The sequence below is a fragment of the Monodon monoceros genome, unplaced genomic scaffold (genome assembly GCF_005190385.1).
Source record: "Monodon monoceros isolate NGI ecotype Baffin Bay Population unplaced genomic scaffold, NGI_Narwhal_1 Super_Scaffold_7, whole genome shotgun sequence".
NCBI lineage: Eukaryota > Metazoa > Chordata > Mammalia > Artiodactyla > Monodontidae > Monodon > Monodon monoceros.
The window spans coordinates 14,092,693-14,114,752 of record NW_021703784.1 but is presented as its reverse complement, the minus strand read 5'-3'; the positions used below and the strand labels follow the sequence as shown (position 1 = coordinate 14,114,752).

Here is a 22,060-nt window from a genome sequence, read left to right as displayed (position 1 = left end):
CCCTTTAAGGTTTACGTTGTACATTTGAAACAGGTTTCACCTGGATATAAATGTTAATCTGGGGTGGAAGGGCCTGGGGAAGGGGGCGTGATGCTATTTAGTGGTACCAGAATCATTGCCAAGGTCATCGGTACAGGGAGGGCCCTGGCAACGATTCCAGTATTAGAGGGCCATCTTTGCAGCTTCTCCAGAGAAGAAGTACTACTAGCACTAATACGACCTGAATGCCTGTGAGTATGCCAGGCATCCTTAGACTTTTTACATCTGTTATCTCACCAAGGCAGGGAACGTTTCAGACACAAGGAGACTGAGGTTTGGCTGGCAAGTAATAAAACTGGGCCCCAAATTCCAGTCAGCCAGAAGTAGAAACCCCAAACCGTTTCTATTAAACATAATTTTTATTTCATCCAAGGCAAAGCTAGATAAAACTCTACAATGCAAAACATGTTGTCAAGCCAAGACAGTCTGATCACATTCATTCTGTGCTTGAACACAAGTCAGTGCTGGGTGTGTGCACATCTGCGCCTCCCAGGAGGCACCTGCAGATCTGAGGCCCCCCAAGGCCCGTTTGTGCTGCATTGTTTCGATCTATAGTTCCATAGAAAATTGACTATGAGTATATTGTCATTCAAGGCAGAGGAATAAACCATGCATAAGATAGTCAAAAGCACTGTGTATCGGGTGGGAGGGTAAGGACTCCCACCTGGGACAAAGTAAAGTGAAGCAAGCTGTAGGATTTTCCCCAGAGAAGTGCCCCCTCCTGGCACTCCCTCCCCCCAGCACTCTGATGGCATCTGTCTGTGACAATGAGATGGAGTCACGGCGTTACGGAGCCCAGGAGCACGGCTGATCTCCCCCTCTGTCTCCTATCCTTTCTCAGCCTCCAGGTGCCCCAACAGATATAGCTCTGGCCAGGGAAGATGGCTCCTGAAACGTGCAGAACCTCCCCCATCTCAGGCACACTCAGCCTTTACGCACACCTTCATACACCCCGACGTCCATGCATGGCCCACCCACCCCACAGTCATGCATTTCCACCCACGCACGCCACCCAGGCACACCCTCGGCTGCCCCCATCTCAGGAGCTCGCTCTCACTCCCTCCCTGAGCTCTACCGGCCTCTCTTCCAGACCTCTCCAGCACCCCAGGTTCCTTCTGGCTGCCTTCTGCTCAATTCCTGCACCGGGAGAATCCCAAGGCCTGGAATGCTCAGGTCCTATGCGGGGTCAAGGACGGGGAGCTGGGAAACGCTTCGTCTACGGTCTCCTGACCTTACTGTCAGCATAGATGCGTGTGTCCAGGGCTCCCAAGTTCAACTTTGTGAATGGCTCTCTCTAGCCCACAGGCCCTGAAAACACCCTCACCAGCCCCTGGAGACCTGCACTTGCTGAGGGTCTGCCTGGTAAGATGGCTTTGCCCATACATCTACGGCAAATTCATGCCAGGGTTTCTCCGTGGCTATAATCCCGGGCTTGGCGCAGGACAGTGTTTGTGGTGGGGACTAAGTTTAGCATTCTTAGCCCCCACCTTCACTAAATGTCAGTAGAGCCCTCAGGCATTGGGGCAGCCAAAAGTGTCCCCGCTACAGTCCCAATCACCTCTACTGAAAACCACCAAACAAAAGCCATGGACAGGAAACTTTAAGCATCAGAGCCAGGGTTCTAACATTACAAAGACTAAAACAATTCCAAGGCGGAGGGGTGGGAAGAGAGAGACAGATAAGAGAGAGAGTGTGTGTACGTGTGCGTGTGCATGTGTGTGTGTGAACTATGGGGATGGGACACAGAGATGAGGACAGGACAGACTTGGAACAATCCCTCCAATTATGACATCTGGACTGCTAGATCCCTTTCCAAGCCAAAAAAGATTTTTAAACCAAAACTTGCCAAGCCTCACAACAGTCCTGTGAGGTAGGTATTATTACACCCATTTTATAGATAGGGAAAGCTAAGCCAAGAGAATGTGCATGACCCGCCTATGATGCTCTTCCTCTCCCCCACTCTATACGCCTTGGCTTCCTCTCAAGGGAGTAAGAGGAGCACAAGGCACTCTGCCCTCCCAAATGCTAACGCTGGGAAAGGAGAAGCAAGCAGTTTTGCGTGAAGGCAGCCTATGAAGTTTCCCGAATGACTGGTGGCTCTTGTCTGTCTGCTCCCAAAGCCAGGAAAATCTGAACCTGAGCCCAGGATGGGTGGAGGAGGCCGCAAGGGACAGAGGCAGATCTCAGTGGGACCCTGCAAGCCCCTCAGGCTGGGCAAGGGTCACAGGTCACAGCCATGGCTGCCCTGCAGGCACTCCTGTTCCCCCTCCCCAAACCTGCACCCTTGGGGACGCTCGCTGCTGCTTTTTGGCAGGGAGAGTCCTCAGGCAGTCCCCACACACTTTGGAAAAGGGGGCTACTCCCCTCTCATCCCTCCCAGGGGCCCAGAGGACAGAGTGTCAGGAATTCAACAAGAGAGTGAGGGGGTGGGAGCAGATGGCGGATTCCTCCATGATCACAGCCCCGGCCCCCCTCACTTCCCCAACCCCACAGGGACAATACCACGACATGGCCTGTAAGGGGCCCACGGGAGCACTTGGCAGACGCCTCCAAGACTCAGTGGCTGGCCAGCGGGCTATTAACGACACAACTCCAGCTCCCTGGTCCCCTACCTGACCGTGGGTGAGGGCAGCGGGACCCTCACCAGGGCCCACCAGAGCTGGCTGTTCCCTAGGGGCTGAAGCGGGGAGGAACCACATGAGCCAGGACTCAGGAGCTAAGGCACAGTCTAGCCCCATACGCAAGGGGTGTACAAACCAGTGCGTGGAAAAGCAAAGGAAAACCCTGGGCACTCTCTCCCTGCACCTCCCCAACCCTGGGGTGAGAGTGGGGCACAGCTGAGCAGGAAGCAGACAGAAAACCCAAGGGCCCTCTCATCCAAAGCAACAGGGTCCCCGAGGTGAAGGCCAGCCTTGACGCAGGGATGGAGATGAACACCCCTGGGCAGGGAGAAGCTGGAGGAACACAGGAGCAACTCCTCAAGCAAGATGGCGCCACCTGCTGCTTCAGGGGAAGAGGAGCAGGGCGGAGCTGGCTGCGAGCTCCCAGCAGTGGCCATGGTCCTGCCATGCCGAGGAGAAGGGGCAGCCAGCGTTGGCAGGGCTGGGGTGAGCATTCCGTGGCCAAGAGGCCCACCTCTGCAGCCCTGCTCCCCCAAGGAGAAATACTAGGAAAGGTGTAGGTGGAGCCCCAGTGCTCTGGGAAGGCCTGAGGGGCCCCTGCATGAGCCCTCAGGGCCCAGAGATCAGAGGAGCAGACTAGGTGGGCTAGGAGCCCCCAAGACCAGGGTGGCAGCCCTAGATGGGAGGGTTCAGAGACTGAGCAGCTTGGGGTCTGGGGGGGGGGCAGAACCAAGACAGGCAGGCAGGCACCCAGGGGTGGGGGGAAAGGGGAGTTCCTCACTAGAAGGATGTGGGGCAGCAGGAATCCATCAAAGCCTCTCACTGTAGGACCCCTCCAGCAGCCTCCCACCCTCGGATCCTGTACAGAGTCCTCTGGCCACTCCCACCGTAGAAGGGTTAGTCCTCCATACTCAGGGTCCAGCTACCGGGACAGCCCTCACCAACCCCCCAAGTCTCTCACAAAGAGACATCTGGAGGAAAACCAAGGCATTCCCTGTCCAGGGTGGGGACACTGAAGGAGACCATCTACCCAGGTGTCGGGGGACCGGCCCTCCACACCGCTCCAGCCCCTCCTTTCCTTTCCTGAACCTTCCACAGGGCCCCTCCCTTGGCCAGCCCTTGTCCCTGGGGAGCCCTGGTGGGGAAGGGGGTGGGGCAGGCTGGACAGGACCCCAGTTTCTCCCCGCCCGGAAAGACTACAGTTTGAGCCAAGCAGCAGGTGTCTCAGGCACGTGGGTTCACGGACACGGCTCAGGCATCAGTTTCGTCATTAGAAAGCGAGGCTCCCGGCGGCTGCTTGGCCCCAAGCAGGGCTCACACTTTTTTTGGTGCTTTCTCTTCCGCCTTGGAGCCAGGTAACCCATTCTCTGTATTATCGTTCCCTGACGAACTCACGAGGCACTCCTTCCTGAGAGGAGAGAGGAGAGAGGGGCGTGCTGGTGAGAGGAGGAACCCAAGTGATGGGTAAATGGTAGAGGAGGAGCCATGGTGCCCTGGGCCAGCGCTGGACCCTCTCCCTGGCCTTCTGTAGAGCTATGGTAGCCAGAGGCCAGGTTGCCTGACCTCTCTTCCTCCATATCCTCATCTATAGAATGGGTATAATGATGGCCCCTTCTTCATGGGGTTGCTGGGAGGAGTCAGTGAGCCCTTGGAACAGTGCCTGACCCACAGGAAGGTCTCAGTAAGGCTAGCATCACCCAGTCATCTCAACGTGGCAGAAGGCAAGGGTACCAGGCGCTGTTCCTAGGGATCAGTGCTGAGGGGCAATTGTCCGACTGTGCCAACCCAGGGGAAGGGTACAGGCCAGCGGGCAGTATGCCAAGGGCAAAGCGCTCCTCACCCAGGACCCCGCAGGCCCTTCCTCCTGAAGCTCACTGTGACCAGAGGTAGAAGAACGAGATGGAAGGGGCACAGCAGATGTGAACAGGGGGTGGTGGGACAGGGCAGTAGGAAGGAGAGATGGTTAGGTGGAAGACATCCCCCAGGAGCATCAACACCCTGGCCACCCTGTGCTGGACATGCTCCAGTTTGAGTATAACGCCCGCCAACAGCAGTGCCCAGGCTGCACAGGGCTCTCCAGGGAAGACCTGACTGCTACATCACTACCACCTTTCAGCTCATGAAACCCTCCAAGTCTTTTTCACTGCTGTTGTCGCTAAACTACATCTTAGCCTCAGCCTGGGCTTCTATACCTGGGTTTGAGGCCTTCAGGAAGGACTTAACATTTTGTCCTCATCAATTTCATCTTGCAAGATTTAGTCCATAGCTCCAGCCTCTTAAGATCCTCCTAGATCCAGAAAATGGAACCCTCCTACACTGCTGGTGGGAATGTAAATTGGTGCAGTCACTATGGAAAACAGTACGTAGGTTTAGTTTTTTAAAACTAAAAATAGAGTTGCCATATCATCCAGCAATCCCACTCCTGGGCATATATCTGGAGAAAACTCTAATTCGAAAAGATACACGCACCCCAGTGTTCATAGCAGCACTATTTACAATAGACAAGACATGGAAACAACCAAATGTCCATCCACAGATGAATGGATAAAGAAGATGTGGCACATGTATACAATGGAATATTACTCAGCCATAAAAAAGAATGAAACAACGCCATTTGCAGCAACAGGGATGGACCTAGAGATTATCATACTAAGTGAAGTAAGTCAGACAGAGAAAGACAAATACCATATGATGTCACTTATATGTGGAATCTAAAATATGACACAAATGAACTTATCTACGAAACAGAAACAGACTCACAGGCATAGAAAAAAAAAAACTTACGGTTCCCAAAGCGGGAGAGAGAAATTAGGAGTTTGAGATTAGCAGATACAAACTACGATATATAAAATAGATAAACCACAAGGTCCTACTGTATAGCACAGGGAACTATATTCAATATCTTGTAATAAACCATAATAGAAAAGAATCTGAAAAGGAATATATATGTATGTATGTATAACCGAATCACTTTGCTATACACCAGAAACTAACACAACATTGTAAATCAACTATACTTCAATCAAAAAAAAAAAAAAAAAAGATCCTCCTAGATCTCAGTTTTGTTCTCCATCCAATATAGTTGCTAGGTTTCTTATATCACTCCTAGTGTAGTTCAAGTCTTAATAATAACAGTGAACAAACAGAGCCCTGTGACATACCACTGAAGACCTCTATTCAGATGGGTCTATCTATCATCTACCTATCTATCTATCTATCTCAATACCTAAGGTATAGTCAACCTGGCCAATTCCTATCCACCTAACGATCCATATTTCTTTACTAAGACCCTACTGGCTACCAGGCACCGTATCAGGCTAGAAGGGTGTCCAACTGACATGGTACCTGCTCTGCAAACACTTGCAGTCTTCCAGGGGACATGCTATTACACAAGTAATTGCAATACAATGTGGTAAATGATAGGATGGGGGGCATACCAGGGAGGGACTCAACCTAGGAAGGCTCCTTCTAGGGTCAGGGAAGCCTCTTTGGAAGTGTCCTTTAAGCTGAGACCAAGAAAGATCAGCAGGAAAAGAGGGAGGAGACACTCCATGCAGAGGGAACTGCACCCACATGTGAAAGCCCAGAACTGATCATGAGATGCTGCCCCACACCTCCCGTCTTCTCGGGAAGAAGCCACATCTCTGCTGTTATGCAGGCTTTCCTCGCTGCTCGGAGAACCTCCTCGGGCTTCCCCGTGGCCTGTCTCCCACCTCCCCAGCCAGTCCCTGTGCCCACCAAGGCCAGACCCTTTCTTCCGGGTCCTCTGATGGAGCCAGGCCCTGCAAGCCCTCCCCAGCTCCCCTGCAGTCAGAGGAAAGCCAGTCTCAGCCTGGACTCCCAGGTCCTCAAGGGTCTGTCCCAACCCCTTCGCAGGTTTTTCCTCCCCTTCCTCCCTATCACACCCCCCCACTCTCTCAACCACAACAACAATAAATGCCTTGTTCTCCAGAACATGCTCCTTTCCCAGACTCTCTGTCTTTGCTCTCAGTGTTCCCCACCCGGAACACCCTTCTCTTCACCCTCCCCAGGGCTTAAATCATATCCATCTTGCAAAGCTGATCACAAATGTCTCTTTGGCCAGAAATCCTTCCCTAGTATCTCACCCTCTCCTGAACCCCTGCGGCATTCTCTCACACCTCTACACCGGCCCTAATCCCTCTGCCTCATGTTACAATGATTTGTGTACATGTCTTCTTTACAGAATCTCATTCCTTCCAGAATTTCCTGCAGCACCTGGCACAGTACCTTGCACACAGCACCTCAAAAAGAGCCACCGAATGAAAGAACGACTGACTGAACTCTAGATCCACCCCATTAATCAGTAGGGTATGGTGGCAATGGTTGAAGCTTCAAAGCAAACAAGTCAGGATTCAAATCCCAACTCTATCACTTATTAGCCTTAGTCAAGTCACTAAACCACTCTGAACCTCACTTTGCTCAACTTCAAAATAAAATTGTACATATTTTATTTAAAAAATGCCTGGCGGAGTACCTAACACATGGTAGGCATGCGGTGAATGACAGGAAGTATTACTATCTATAGCGCCCTGATCCAGCTGTGTGCTAGCAAGAAAATGTTAGCCTGCCTTGTTTTTGATGAACCTGTGGTGGCTCCCAAGGATCACTGTTTTCTTTTCTAAGTGCTTTTAAACCATATGTTGAATAATGTGTTCTCCAAATTTGCTCGCCATCAATAGTCAGACTGATTGCTAAAAACAGAGTTTGGTCCAGCTCCATGCTCCTGGCCCCTCTTCAGATCTCCAAAACCCTCCCAGCCTCTGGCCATGATACAGGCGGACAACCCAAGAGTTCATCATCTCAACCAGTGCCTCCCTGCTCCCCCTCCCCTCTGCCGTTCTCTAAAGTCCCTCCCTGCCATCAGTTGCCTTCCCTTCTTACCAGTGGAATTTCTGCCCTTTCAAGCCTAATTCTTCTCAACAGAGCAGAATGAAGCCAACACCAACAGAGCATCTCCCCCTTCTCTCTTCCTCTCCTTGTTACTCTCACCCTCTCTGCTCCAATGGCAGGCCTGCCTCATCTCATCTTTCTTGCCAAGAACACAACTTTCAAATGCCTTTTGCCTGCTCTGGTTTTGCAACATTCAATTTTGGAGCCTGCCTGTTCCGGCAATTCTGGGCCTGGGTCGCACCCTTTGTACCTCCCCAACTTCCCTCCCCTTCCTCTTACAGATATCTGATTTATACCTGAATTTATCCTAGGGCTTCCTAGGCGGCCATATCAGCCTTTTCAGACTGTTTTTATCTCCCTCATTAGGATTTTCAGAATTTCACAATAAGAGACTCCCATCACCCTAGAAGGATCTTCCCATTTTAGAGCTTCTGTACATGGAATCTTATATTTTCCCTCATCTGAAAAAACAAAAGGCATCTTAAAGCCTTTGGTAGGACTTTAGATTTAGGTGGTACAAATAGAGACAGGCTAACGGGATGGGCAGGAAGACAGGGGAATGAGGAAGAGCAAGTGGGTTGTATTTATGTTCTCAGTGAAGTCAGTGCGTTAACAAACACCTACTGGGAGGATGGGGAAAAGGAAGTGAGATTAGGGATGGGGCTGGAAGATGGGAGGAGGGTGGCAGGGATAGGGAAGAGAGTGAGAGAATTAGGAAGAGATGATGGGATTAGGAGATAGGCAGAAGGATGAAGGGCAGATGGGGTAGATGACGGTGGATGAGAAGATGCTGGGAACACCTATAATATGAGAGTGGGTGGTGGGCTGGTGGGAGGACAGGAGTCAACTCACTTCTTCTCCTGAGTCTTCTTGATAATGAAGGCGATGAACTTCTTAACCAGCAGGATGAAGACGAGGACCCCAATGACCCCGCCCACAACAGCCAGGATGATGAGTGTCACTGTGTTGTCCACTTCTTCCACTTCATGGCCAGAGCAGGGAGAGAAGGGGGGTGGAAAAGGGGAGCAGGAGTCACCATGGCAGCCCAGCAGCTCCAGAGCCTCCAACCTGGGCATCTGGGACACGCCCACCTCAGGCAGGAAGCAGGAGAAGCTAGAATATGGCATCCATCAGGCTAGGGCATAACAGGAAGACAGCCCTCTCCCCCGACACTCTGCACATACGCCCTCCCGCAGACACCCACACAAGTTCTGGAATAACTCAGACTCAGGGACCACAGCACCCAGGTTTGACTTGACCCTCAAACATGAGACTTTCACTTGCCTCTTCCTAGGTCTCCTCTGCCCATGCAGAAGAAATTGAGAATCTCCCTGTGACATCTCTTATGTGATCAGAAGGCACTGGAGCCAGGTAGTCTGGATTTCAACTACAGGATTTCCATGGTCACTTACTAGGGGGTAACCTAGAACTGGTCACTTAACTCTTCTAGCCTCAGATCCCTCAACTGAAAACTGAACCCCTGACTTCCCAAACCTTCTCCACCCACAGTCTCTCCCATCTCTGCTGAGAAAACTCCATCCTTCTAATTGCTCTGGCCCAAATCCTTGGAGTCATTCTTGACTCCTCTCTTTTTTACAAACCCCCATATCCAATCCACCTGAGAATCCTAATGGCCCTAACTTCAAAAATTCCAGAGCTTCCCTGGTGGCACAGTGGTTGAGAGTCCACCTGCCAATGCAGGGGACACGGGTTCGTGCCCTGGTCCGGGAAGATCCCACGTGCTGCGGAGTGGCTGGGCCCTGTGAGCCATGGCCGCTGAGCCTGCGCGTCCGGAGCCTGTGCTCCGCAACGGGAGAGGCCACAGCAGTGAGAGGCCCGCGTACCGCAAAAAAATAATTAAAGAAATAAAAATAAAAAATTCCAGAATCATGAGCATCTCCTCTGTAGAAATTCCACACCATCTAGGGAGCAGTGGACCCCCAGGCACACAAGAAACACAGCACGATCAGGATCCTTAAGCAGATTTCCTTCCTTTTTCTCTGCTTCTGCACCTCCCTAGCCTTCCAGACTTCCCCCTCGTAGATGCCCACCCAGCCTAACTCCTCCAGCCCTTTCCCTAAACACCTCCAGTGTCTGGGATCAGGTGACACCCTCATCACGTGCTTCCTCGTTGTCTGTTTCACCTGTGTCAGAATGAAACCCCACCAACTGGGACTTAAGCTCCAGAGGGAGAGATCATTCTTATCAGTCGGTTACCTGTGCCTCTACATGCTCTGCCCCTGTTTCAATTATGTGTTTACCTGTCTTCTGTCCTACCCTGACCTGTCAATTCCTCAAGAAAGAACACTGTGTATCATTCCTAGCACTCTTTGGTTTGATGCCTGGCATCCAATCGGCTGTCGCTAACAGAATACACAGTAATAATTAGCACGTACGGAGAACTTTACAAAACACTCCCATGTAGTAGCTTCTGTAACTCTCACGACAGCCCTAAGCGAATGCGGATTTTACAGATGAGGAAAACAAGGTTCAGAAGGCCTAAGTGTATATCACAAGCTATTCAGGGGCAGAATAAGTATTCAAGCTAAGTTATTCGAGCTTCCAGATGTAACTCCAGGAGCTCTTGAAAGCATAAAGCGAAAGAAAACACCAACGTGGTCCATTTCACCATTACACTGAATTGGGTACCCGCCCCCACCCCCGTCCTTCCAACTTTACTGCCCTCGTCCCAGCCCTTACTGCGTACGTTTATCAACAACTTGGAGGAAGATGGTGGCCTGGTGCTGAAGGTAATTCTCCTTGGGGTTCTTCACGTGGCAGGTGTATTTGCCCGTGTCGCTGAACTCCAGGTTCCTCAGCAGAATGGAAATATTGTTCATTTTCTCCTTCACAGAGCCCTCCAGAGTGATGCGGTCATCATCTTTCAACTTCACCTTGGGGTCTGACTTCTCATTCTTCACGATCCCATCTATGAGCTGTGGGGGGGAAGAGGGGAGCCAGGAGGTGGCCAAGAAAGAATCAAGGTCCTTTCGAGAGTCATGACATCACTCCAGCCCACTCCTTGGGTATCTCCCTGCCCAGGTCCAGGAAGAGCCCTCCCCCGGTTGTTTCCTTCCAGTATCGATAGCTCTGCCTGTCTAACCTGGATTTTACTGGCTTCAGGCTAAACCCACTTTCTGTTATTAAGGTCTCCCTAGAATGTAGCATGCTTTTACTGTTCTCTTCATAAAAGCCTTTTAAGAAAGGAATCCTGCAAATACCACACTCGTTTCCCTCTATCACTCCCCCTGGCCTCTGCTGACGCCACATCCCATCTGTCTGAATTCTGACCCTCCATCAGGACGTGGATCAACCCCACAGCACTGTGCATCGGTACCCTCTGAATTCAGCCTCTAATTACATCCAGAGTTGGTGTCTTGTGACTGCTGGTCCCCTACTAGATTGCAGAGTGAGTACTCAATAAACACCTGCTGACTGCCCCATCCCCACCCGTGGCCACAGCCCTGGCCCCTTCTCTTCTCCGCCTTGCCCTCCCATCCTTCCAAGGCCTGTTCCCCAGCCCTCCTCCGATTTGGACTCTCCTCATTCCCCCTCTCCAAGTCTCCCAAAGGTCTTGTCTCTCCGGTTTTTATATTAAAGTATTAATTTTTACACAAGCTAACCAAGTTTCAGGTATTTCTTCACACCAGACAGAGGACTCTAGCCAAGAATTCCAACAGACCCCAAATTCTGGCAACACAATCTAAGCATCCTTCCCACTTAGATCCTTCTAGACAGGCTCCGACAAGAATACTGGGAGAAAAGGTGATGAAAGGTCCTGGGGACCATCACCGTGGGGTCAGGCCAGAAATGACCAGAGCCTGGGATGGGAGGCAGGGGTGAGGCGACAAGGAAGGGAGGAGGATCTGAGCTGTCCTGTCCCTTCCCCGCCTACTTACAATCTTGAATGTATCACTGCTGTTGTAGGACCACCAGAAGCGCAGGTTCTGGAAGCCAAAGCAGCTGGTGAAGGTGCAGGGCAGCAGGATCTCCGTGCCGTTGACAGCGTAGATGGTAGTGGCCTTTCCCACAGATACCTCCAGCGACAGGGACACAGGGACCAGGAAGAGACCTGTGTGAGGGGCACCACTTCCCTTAAAACCCCATCGGGGGCTTCCCTGGTGGCGCAGTGGTTGAGAGTCCGCCTGCCGGTGCAGGGGACACGGGTTCGTGCCCCGGTCCGGGAGGATCCCCATGCCGCGGAGCGGCTGTGCCCGTGAGCCATGGCCGCCGAGCCTGCGCGTCCGGAGCCTGTGCTCCACAACGGAAGAGGCCACAACAGTGAGAGGCCCGCGTACCAGAAAAAAAAAAAAAAAACCATCGGAACCTCCAGGCTGGAGGCCTGGAAGGGACCTCTCGGATAGGGTGGAGTGGCTTGGTCAGGCTGGGAGGTCTCTATCACCCTTGGTGTCAATATCAGGAAGATGGTTCTCTTTACTTCAACGTACACTGCCTGGGCCACCGCCGTGATTCATTCTCCCGCTTGGGCTGAGCTGGATGGACTTCCGAGCCAGTTAGCAGCCCTTGGGGCATTCTAAGTGACCACCAGGAGTCACCCCAACCCAGGAAACCCAGGCCCCTGCCTCCATGCCGCGAGTCCTCGCCCCCTAACCTGCGGATGCGGTCCCTGCATCGCCCCCAAGGACAGGACCCGCGCCTCCCGTTTGCGCTGGGAATTTCCCCGAGGGCTGTGCGCGGCATCCCCGTTACGTTTCCGGGATTGGGGGTGGGGTATTGGGAGGCTGAGGGGGTCCCGTGAGGTGAAAAAGAGGAAAACGGCAGCAGCCACTCATCACCGACCCTGGCGGCTCCCACCGGCCCCAAGGGGCGGAGAGGCAGAGGGGAGCCTCGCGCTGGACCTTGCTGAACCACCGAGCGGGACCCCGAGAAGAGAAGGGAGACAGGGCGGACCGGGATGGCATCCAGAGGGGTGGGGTGGAACAGAGCACGTCTGGGCATCGGTCAGCAGCAGCGAGAACCGAACGGATAAAGCAATAACGCAGAGAAAGTGAGGGCGGAAGACACTTTGTGGAAGCCGACTGCGGGCAACCAGGTGCACGCAAGCGGGGTGCCTGGAGAGGGCGCTGCACACTCCGTCCCCTCGTGACCCGAAGTGGCCCATCCTGCCCCCCACTCCCCGCAGCCCCACTGCGGCCTCTTGTCCTGGGAACATCCCCCGAGCCCTACACCCCCGCCCCTGCTTCTTTCCCACACCCTCGCATCAAAACCACCCCTACCGCTTGAGCAGGTGGCAATCGTGAATTTCCACTCGTGGCCCCCGGGTTCTGCCTCATGAGTTCTTGTAAGGAAACCTGGTCCTCCTGTCCTACAAAGTCCTTGAGGATAGTCCACCGTACCTCAATGTCATGGGGAAGAGGGGTGTCGGAATCAGAGAGTAGCTCTCCTTGCCCCTAGATGAACCAGGCACCCAGGGTCACCCTGGGTGAGGACTCAGAGGGAGTCCTTCTCAGGTTTCCAGTGATCCTAAGAATAATGACCTTTTCCTGGGCCGGGATGCTTGCTAAGGCTATGTGTGAGTAATCTCATATCACCCTCACCTCACACCTGTAAGGGGGTCTTATTAATCACATTTTACAGGTGGGAAAAATGAGGCTCAGAAGAGCAAAGTGCCTTGTGCCTTGGCCAAAGTCATACAACTTCTAGAGGCAGTTGAAATCTGAACTGGGGTCTGACCCCAGGTCTAGTGGGCAGTTGAGAGCATCCATCTGGCTGCACCAACTCCTATGCCAAAGTTTCCCCGGCATCTCTTCCCAGACTGTAATTTCTCTCAACTACTTGGACCTCCAGCCTAGAGCTCCCAGAGTGTACGAGCTAAAGGATCCAGACTGATCCATGTTACAGACACTAAGTTGCCACTGCCTGATTTTAGAGACAGGACAACCAAGACCTAAAATGGGAGGAAACTTGGCTGAACTGACTGGGTTTAGTGGCCGAGCCACCTGAGAACCCTTCTCAGGCCAGGTCAGTTCCCAGCTCTAAAGGCAATTCCCAGAACTGCCCTGGTTCCCAAGACAGCTAGGGTCAGTCTTTGTTTTAAAGGCCACCAACCTTGCTCTTTCTCCCATCCTCACTCTCAGGGAAGGACCTCTTTTGTCAAACTTAATTCCCTCGTGGTACATCATAAACCAGCTTCCTCTTGTTTTGCCCACATGAGATAATGATGCCTGGTACCACATGGGCGATGCTTTTTAAATAGGGGAGGAGGAGTTCCCCGGCGGTGGGGAGCTAAGATCACACATGCTGTGCGAAGCCAAATAAATAAATAAATAAGAGGAGCTCCAAGGAGAGCTGGCAGCCCAACTCTGCTCTCAGGGTCCCCCTCAGCTTCTTCATGTCCACTTCACTTCTGAAGGCAAAGTGGACTGCTCTTACCACGAAGCTCAGAGATAACACCCCGGGTCCAGGATCCCTTGCCACTGTCAACAACTGCTGATACTTACTCAGCAATTACTATGTGCCAGGCACATTTAGCCTTCACATCCATGCTATGAGCGGTGTACTGTAATACCTCCCTATTACAGACGGCAACTGACCATAGACAGGTTAGGTGACTCACCTAAGGCCAAAAAAAAAAGAGACGTTTCTAGCATCCCAAAGCCCCAAAGCAAGAAAGCCCTTCCTTACCTCCTTAAGCAGCAGGGTTTGCCCACCTGCTGGGTTCCAATTAGTGCTGAGAGGTCATTTCAATTAGCCTTCATTCTTTGACCAGCTCCTCTGTGCCAGGAATTGTTCTAGAGCAGTGGCTTTGAAATTCACAGAGCGTCAGAATCACCTGGAGGGCAATTACAGCTAGCTCTGCAGGGGAGTTACTGATCTAGCACGTAGAATGGAGCCTGGAAATTTGCATTTCTAAGAAGGTCCCAGGGAATGCTGTGGTCAGGGATGACCCTTTGAGAACCACTGTGCAAGAGGATTGCTACCTGTTAACTCCAAGTTTTATTAGAATGCCAAAAGGTAGGTATCATTTTTCTTATTTCACAGGCAATGAAACTGAGGCTCAGAGAGGTTAAGTCACTTGCCTAGGGCCACATAATAAATGGTGAATCTGAGTTGAGCACCTATTATAAAATAGGACAGGCATTTTACATGCACTGTCCCATTTAATCCTCATAATAATCCTATGAGGTAGTTAGTTATTATTTTTATCTCCAATATTCAAAATGAAGAAAAGAGGCTGAGAGATTAACCTGCTCAAGGCCACACAACTGGTGAGTCGAATAAGCAGTGTACCGACGGCACTCTGCTGTCCACCCCTTTGTGACGGTGCCTCTCCAAGAGAACGGTGCTGTCAGGGCCAAGCTCTCCTTAGCACTCTTGGTTTTCTTTTTATCTCTCCCCTCCCCCAACCCCCTGCCCCAGAGGTCTAGGGATGGGAGCCAGACATGAGATTCCACCCTCCAGCCTAGAAGATGGCCTTCTGATCGGAGACCCCAGCTTTGCTTCTCACCCCCTACCGCCCCCGCAAACCAAGGAACAGAGTGCAGAGCTGTGACAGGGAAGCTCTCGGGAGAAGGCAGCTTCCTGATGGCTACAGTGCTCCCTTGGGGCCTGAGCACGTGCTCCAAGGATCACCACACCGCCAGCCTCCAGCGTTCAGGATCCTGGGGAAGGTGGCGGGGAACGCAAGTCAGGGGCCAAATCCCTCTCCCCAACCTCAGCCAGAATGGGCTCTCCAAGAGCGCCAAAGATACACATCAAAAGTGAAATTATTTGACTGCTTTAAATAGAAGCAAAAAAAAAAAAAAGTCCAGAACAGAGGAGAAAAGTATTTCTTTAAGGTCTGGCTGACGACAGTGCACATTTCTGCCTGATTAGTGTGTGCCTGTGTGGATGACTTAACTCTAATACAATCGGGACTCCCCGACTCTCAGAGTGAAGCATTGCCATTTCCATCGTAGCCCGGAGGGGACAAAGGAAAGGCAGAGACGTTTCCACGGAGAAGTTCAGAGCCCTGCCCGAGTTAAGGCATCAGAGAGGCCAAACAAGCCTGGTTTCTCCACAGCACGCCCTCCCAGCTGGCAAAAGTCCTGCCGGCTGTGTCTGGGAGACTCGTGCACAGGAAAGCCCAGGGGCCTGCCTCTTGTACCTTCTCCCCTGTGAGCCTGCGCTGCGGGGAGAGGAGGGAGCAGGGGCAGGTATAAATCCACTAGAGGACCCCGAGAGGTACTTCAGCCAGGGTGGATGGGTCAGCAGACACAAGGCAGGCCCCACTCTGCCTGCTGACCTTGAGAAAGTCAGAGGTGCCATAGCCCCAAACCAGGGATGGCTGTCTTTCCTACCTTCTGAGCTTGGTATAAAGCTAAAACATGAGCTTATAAAACACGAGAAGGGGGCTTCCCTGGTGGCGCAGTGGTTGAGAGTCCGCCTGCCGATGCAGGGGACGCGGGTTCGTGCCCCGGTCCGGGAGGATCCCACACGCCGCGGAGCGGCTGGGCCCGTGAGCCATGGCCACTGAGCCTGCGCGTCCGGAGCCTGTGCTCCGCAACGGGAGAGGCCACAACAGTGAGAGGCCCGCGTACCGCAAAAAAAAAAAAAACACACAAGAAGGGCGTCAGTGAGTCCATCCTCTGGCCTGGGCACTCTGCAGGTGGAGGATAGTGTTTAAAGGGAGGGAGACAGAGGTGGCCCCCATCACAGGTCTAGATGTAACCAAGGCACCCCAACTCAATGACCAGTGTCAGTCAACAATATCTCCAGGCCATTCACACGCTGTTTTATACTTTCACCTTGTATTACTTCTTGGAGGTAATTATTTCCATGTGGTTATTTCCTTAGATAAAGAAGGGCTTCCTTTGCTTTGTCCCAAACTAAACTCTTTAGAATTTCTTGAGTGTGTTTCAGATTGAGGGCCTCTTTCTGGCACCGTGGGATTGATGAACAAGTCCTCCTACTCATGATCTTGTGGAATTCAATCCTAAGCCCCTAAGCCTTGCCTTTGCTCACTGAAAGACCCTAACCATGGAGCCACTCTCAGAGCAGCCATTTCCTTTGCTATTTACTGATCGGCCCCCTCCTATATCATCTGGGTGCTGCGGTTTTGTCTAAGGATTGACTCAGGCCTCCCATTTAAAGTAAAAATGTGTTGGGTACATGCAAATGTTATCATTAAATACACCAGCAGGGATCTCAGGGCTACCATCAGACCTTCCAAGGCAAATGCCAAGGCGGAAACATTCTGCCACCTTTTCCCACATCCGGGGACAGTGACACCCACCTTGGGGTGGAGGGAGGAAAGAGGGTCAGCGTGGTGCCCTCTCTAAGTTTAGCTCCCAGGGCTCTCCTGGCAGGGCAGGCGGAATCACAGCTGACTTTAATAAGGAAGCTGATACACTCTGGCCCTCGGGGGAGTCAGACAGGCTCAAAGTTAGAGCTGGGAGGCAGAAAGTGGGCCGAGGTCAGCAGGACAAGACCCCTCCTGGGGTGCAGGCCCTGGGGGCCGTGGGGGGGGGGCAAGGCTGAGCCAGGAAGGCCCCTGGGCCCAGAGACAGAGGAAAGATTTCAGCTCCCTCACCCTAGGCAACCTGCCTCCTTCCGGCCCACACCGAGGGGCTTTGACGAGATAGAAACATGCCCCTGAGACAACACTGGATGCTCAACAAAACCAGCTCTGCAAACAAGTCCAAGCAGAGTGCCCATCCCTCCTCTTGCAGGCCACGGAACGGGTGCATTGGTGCAGCCAGCCCGTGGCTTATGCAGAGAGTCCTACACCCACAGCAACAGGGCAAAGTGGGAGGATCTGTACCTGGGGTCTACCTAGCATGCTGGTCCCACCAGCCACGGCAGGCATTAGGGCTTGGGAGACCCCACAGGCCTGCATCTCCAGAAGAAGAACAAATCCCCCGTTCCAGATTCAAACCTGGGGTCTTTCTCCATTTCCCCCCTTTCCCATCCTCTTCTCCATGAACTCCTTACTTACCCTTTCCTTTTCCTTCCTCTGAGTGGGACTCAGCACCCTCTCCTTAATTGCCTTCTCATCAAACAAGCCCTTAATAAACACATACCAAGGGAAAGAGGGTGGGGCAACATAGCACCCTCACAAGTGATAATTACACAGAGATCACAGTAATTAAGCAAATCAGGGAACAGGAAGGGGTGTGTAGGACACATACATTACCAGTTACATGCTTAGGAAGGGACTGGCAACCATTTTACCCTCAACTTCGCAGTTGAGGATAAAACGGCCATGGCCACAGTGGGAACTCGGGCTGATCAGGGATGGGGTGAGGGGCAGCTAGTGTAGAGTGGCACTGCGCCTAGCCCATGAAGAGGAGCCTCAGTCCTACAGAGGCCCACTTCCTAGGGTCACTGTGAAACCAGCACATCTGTGCCTAAGGTACAAGAGAGAACACCAGTGACTTCTATCCAGCTGTGGGGATGTAATAAAATCAGTGGCTCCTGGGTGCAAGACATACTCTATCCCCCTCCTCCACCAGGTGCCAACGCGACAGGTCTGCACACAGTTTACATTTGCAGAAGCAGCAGTGACCGCCCTTAAAGGCTTCTGTCTCCCTGTTTTCAGCCCAAATGCCTGCATGGTGTGCCTGACCCGATGAGGGGGGAGCTGCCAAAAGCCAAATGTGACTAATATAAACAGGAAGCGGTGCAGGTGCCAGAGATGGAGTCAGCTTACATTGAAATCCAGCTATGATTTATGAGGCGATTACATTCTGGCCTTAATAAATATCATCCCCCAATCTGTTGGAGTTTGACGCTTGAAACTATCGCGTGCATACTAATAGATAATAATCTGTTCCTTCTGTGTCCTCTGGATGTGCCCCCTCCGTCTTCATACTCATCCCAAAAATGAAGAGCCAGGAGCAGGCTAAACAGGTTCCCCCACACCCCCATGGAATCTTTACCTAAGAAGAGAGATAAGATACTTCCTAAAAGGGGGCTTGGGGAATTCCCTGGCGGTCCAGTGGTTACAACTCCGACTCCGCGCTTTCTCTGACGAGGGCGCGGGTTCAATCCCTGGTCCGGGAAATAAGATCCCGCAAGCAGGCGTGGGCCAAAAACAACTAAATAAATAAATAGGGGCTTGAACTGTCCTCCAAGTCCCTTCAACCCCATCCAGTCTGCAGGGAAGGCAATGGGCACTGGGGGAAGTAGAGAGCAGAGGAGTCAAACAGAAAAAGGACCAGGAGGAAGGGGAGCTCCCCCACCCCCAACTGGTGCACACTACTGCCTGGGCAACAAGCATCCAAGTTGCAAACGGCTCTGGGCAGAGGTAGAAACCAGCATCCGAACAATCACATGTTGGGATGCAAACCCACCTGGCATCCCCTACACCCAAGGCAAAGACACGCTCCCCCAGCACGCTTAAACCTCCGAACTCTGGGCCCCAAGATTCAGCTTTAGAAGCCCGAGGCTGAAGGCACCACAGACAGCAAAGAACTAATCTCGGGGCTGGCTGGCCGGATGGGGCAGGGGACGGCGCACGGTCCCCAGGGAGCTCAGCAGTCCGAGCCCGCGTCCGGCAAGAAGCGGTAGCCGCGATGCTCATTCCGTGCCGCACTCCAAAGCCCACCCCGTCCAAGGCGCTGCTCTTCTAAGTGTCTCCTCCTCTGGGGGAAGGTGGGGGAAGGGTGGGGGAAAGAGGCAGAAGAAACCAAGCCGGGGCTGCCTTACCCAAAAGCCCAGTGCCCAGCCATCTCGCCCGGGCTGCGCCTCGGTGCCCAGCCCCGGGCATCGTGCTATTCTCTGCCGAGCGCGCCAGGGGCGCGGGGACAGGATACACAGGTCACAGCCGCGCTCGCAGCCCTCGGCCTGCAGTCGGCCCCGAGGCTGCCGGGGAGCTGTGCGCCGCCGGCCGGGGCTCGGGAAAGTTGGCGCGGAAAGGGCGAAGAGGGGGAGGGAGGGAGAGGAGGAGCCGGCTGCGGGAGCAGCCGCGGAGGGCAAGGGGAGGAGAAGGAGGGGCCCGAGGAGGAGGACCCGGAGCAGCAGGACCTCCGAGCTAGTGCAGACGCGAGCGACGCTGCTCCTCTGCTTTGGAAGCGCTCCAGCCGCAGGAGGGGCGGTGGCCGCCGCGGAGCCCCGGGCGCCCCCGCCTCGTGGTCCCCGAGCCCCGGGAGCCAGCCGTACCGGCCCCACCACCACCACCCCTGCTTCCGCTCCGGCTCGGGCTGGGCGGCTGCGGCTTCGCCCTGCAGGGCCGCCCTCAGCCGCGCGCATCATCCCGTGCGCTGAGCTGCCATTAGGAGGATAGTTTGGGGACGAGTAGAGATGGAGCTTTTCGGCTGTTGGAAGGCTGTGATGTTCTGCTTTGAGGAACACGAGTAGGGTAGCGGCTCCCTCTCCCGGGGCCGCGAAGGGACCGCTCGGATGCCCGCAGCCAGCACTGCAGCAGCCGGCGGGCGTGTGCGGGCTTGCCCGCCGCGGCCGCCGACCCGCGAGTGTGCAGCCTCGCGGAGCCCCGCTGTGCAGGGTCCCGGGAACCCGGCTTCCAACTGTAAACTACCCCCGTCACCGCCCACCATCCTCTCCCACTGCTTCATGGACTCCTCGAAAATCATGATGCTCCTAGTTAGGGAATCGGCCAGACACCACCGATCGGGTCCAAGCCCCGCTTCACCCTCCCGCGGCACCCCTACTTCTCATTTTTCCCACCTAGGCCACCCCCCTCAGACCCTCCCCTTTTACCCCCCTCCAAGGGTGTCCTGAGTCCTTCAGAATCCTGGAGGACTCCCTTGGCCTCGCCTCCCTTTTGGGGTGGGGGTCGAGGAGCCCAGGGCAAATGTCCGGGCTTGGTGGGGGTCGCAGCCAGGTCAGAGGGCTTTTTCCCAGACCCTCTTGAGTTACAAGTGACTAGTGCTACTTGGGGTGGTTTGGTGACTCATGTCTGCTATCCTTCTCAGCAGCCCCTTCCCAGCCATCCCAGCCCCCTCCCGCCACCACAGGGCCTGTCTGAGGTCCTGACCCTCCAACCTTTGCCTGTCTGGAGACTGGTTCAGACCTGGAAACCTGCTCCCACTTCATGGCCTGACCTCTGCTACTGCCCCCGCACCGCTCACCTTCTTAACCTGGGGTCCCTGGGGGGCTTCAGAGATCATGGACCCCTTGAGGTTGTACTGGAAATGCTGAATGTCTCTCTTTTTTTCCAGGAGAGAGGCTTGCTCAGTATAGCTGTGATAGTGGTATAGGGGCTCTGGAGTTAGGCACTGGGGAATCAAGTCCCAGCTCCAGCATTTGCTGTCGTATGACCTTGAGCAAGTTATGCAACCTTCTGCAGCCGCTTCATCTGTAATATGGTGAAAAGGACGATATTCACCTCATGCAATTGTTAAGAGCAATGCCACCCTTAGACCTGGGCAACAGGGGCCTCAGCCCTGGGCTCCTGAGTTTGGAGGGCCTCACTCTGGCCCTCCTCTGGCCCTACGCCTCCTCACTGGAAAAGTGGTTCCTGGGACAGAAGGGAGGGTAGTCTATACACCTCCTCTTCTAGACCATGCTCCGAACATCCGGGACCCTGGAATTCCCTGTTCACGTGACCCGATTCCGAGCAGGCCTCTTCCCTGGGTCAATCCTCTCAGGAGCTGCCCATGCCGGATGTGCACCCACAGGCCGGGGCAAAGGGCAGCTGTTTACAGAGGGTGGGAAGTGGATGGAACTTGACGTGCAGATGGAGGGTTCCCAGGCATGTATGAGAGACCAGGGAAGAGTGGACCAGGGAATGGCTTTTGGGCCTGGCCTTAAAATTAAGACTGAGGAAAATTCATCAAAGGTGGAGGATAATAGATGAGTTTTAACACTTTGTTATCTTGATTCATAACTTATATTTAGACATATATGTAATTATCATTTGTGCAGTTGCCCCAGGCCTCACAAACATCAGATGTGGACCTATGAAGACTGGATGAGATATTATCACACGTAAAAGTGCTAACAGAGTTCTAGGCATAGAGTCAGCCCGCAGTACATTTTAGCTCTCATCATTCTCAAAGAGGTCTGTGGCCCTAAAAAGGCTAAGACTCTTCCTGTCTCCAAGTTTGCACGTTTACCGCCTCCTTCTCCAGGAGCTTCCAGACACTAGATCCACAGGGCCAGACATCCACACTGCCCACTTTATTTTTACAGCAGGGGTCAAGTTTCTCAGAGCCAGAGGCTGATTTGAGACAGGAGGTGAGCCAAAGGGAAGGAAAGTGACCCCTGCCCAGAGAAAGGGGAAGGGAGGGGACAGCACTCCCTGGATATCTTTAGACCCTGGGGACACCGAAAGGTGCCAGCTTCCTCCGCGCCCTCCACCTTCTCAGCTGCCTCGCTGCTCACCAATTCCTAGAGCCGGAAGGGTTCTTACGAAACCCACACGCCTCCCAAATGAAGAAACAGGCCCAGAGAGGTAGAATGTGTGGCCCAAGGTCACAGAGAAAGTGATTCTTAAAGTCAGAATTAGAACTTGCCCCATTATTTGATTCCCTCCCTCCACACCCCCAGCTTTCCTCTAGAGAGCAGGAGGGCTCCACAGCTGGGCA

General features: G+C 53.4%; 1 protein-coding gene across 2 annotated transcripts; it reads right to left on the bottom strand.

Annotated features, from left to right (window-relative positions):
• Positions 1 to 382: 382 nt before the first annotated feature.
• On the bottom strand, positions 383 to 20,667 carry SCN4B (sodium voltage-gated channel beta subunit 4). 2 transcript variants are annotated; one of them, XM_029209717.1, is made up of 5 exons: positions 20,603 to 20,667; positions 11,471 to 11,643; positions 10,279 to 10,507; positions 8,424 to 8,553; positions 383 to 4,068 (listed from the first exon to the last, which is right to left on the bottom strand). In XM_029209717.1, exons 3-5 carry the CDS (start codon positions 10,409 to 10,411, stop codon positions 3,975 to 3,977), a joined length of 357 nt encoding a protein of 118 aa, XP_029065550.1. In that variant the 5' UTR covers positions 10,412 to 10,507; positions 11,471 to 11,643; positions 20,603 to 20,667; the 3' UTR covers positions 383 to 3,974. The 2 variants fall into 2 exon arrangements, with proteins under 2 accessions (XP_029065550.1, XP_029065549.1); XM_029209716.1 differs by lacking the exon at positions 20,603 to 20,667 and adding an exon at positions 19,221 to 19,435.
• Between the last annotated feature and the right edge of the window lie 1,393 nt (positions 20,668 to 22,060).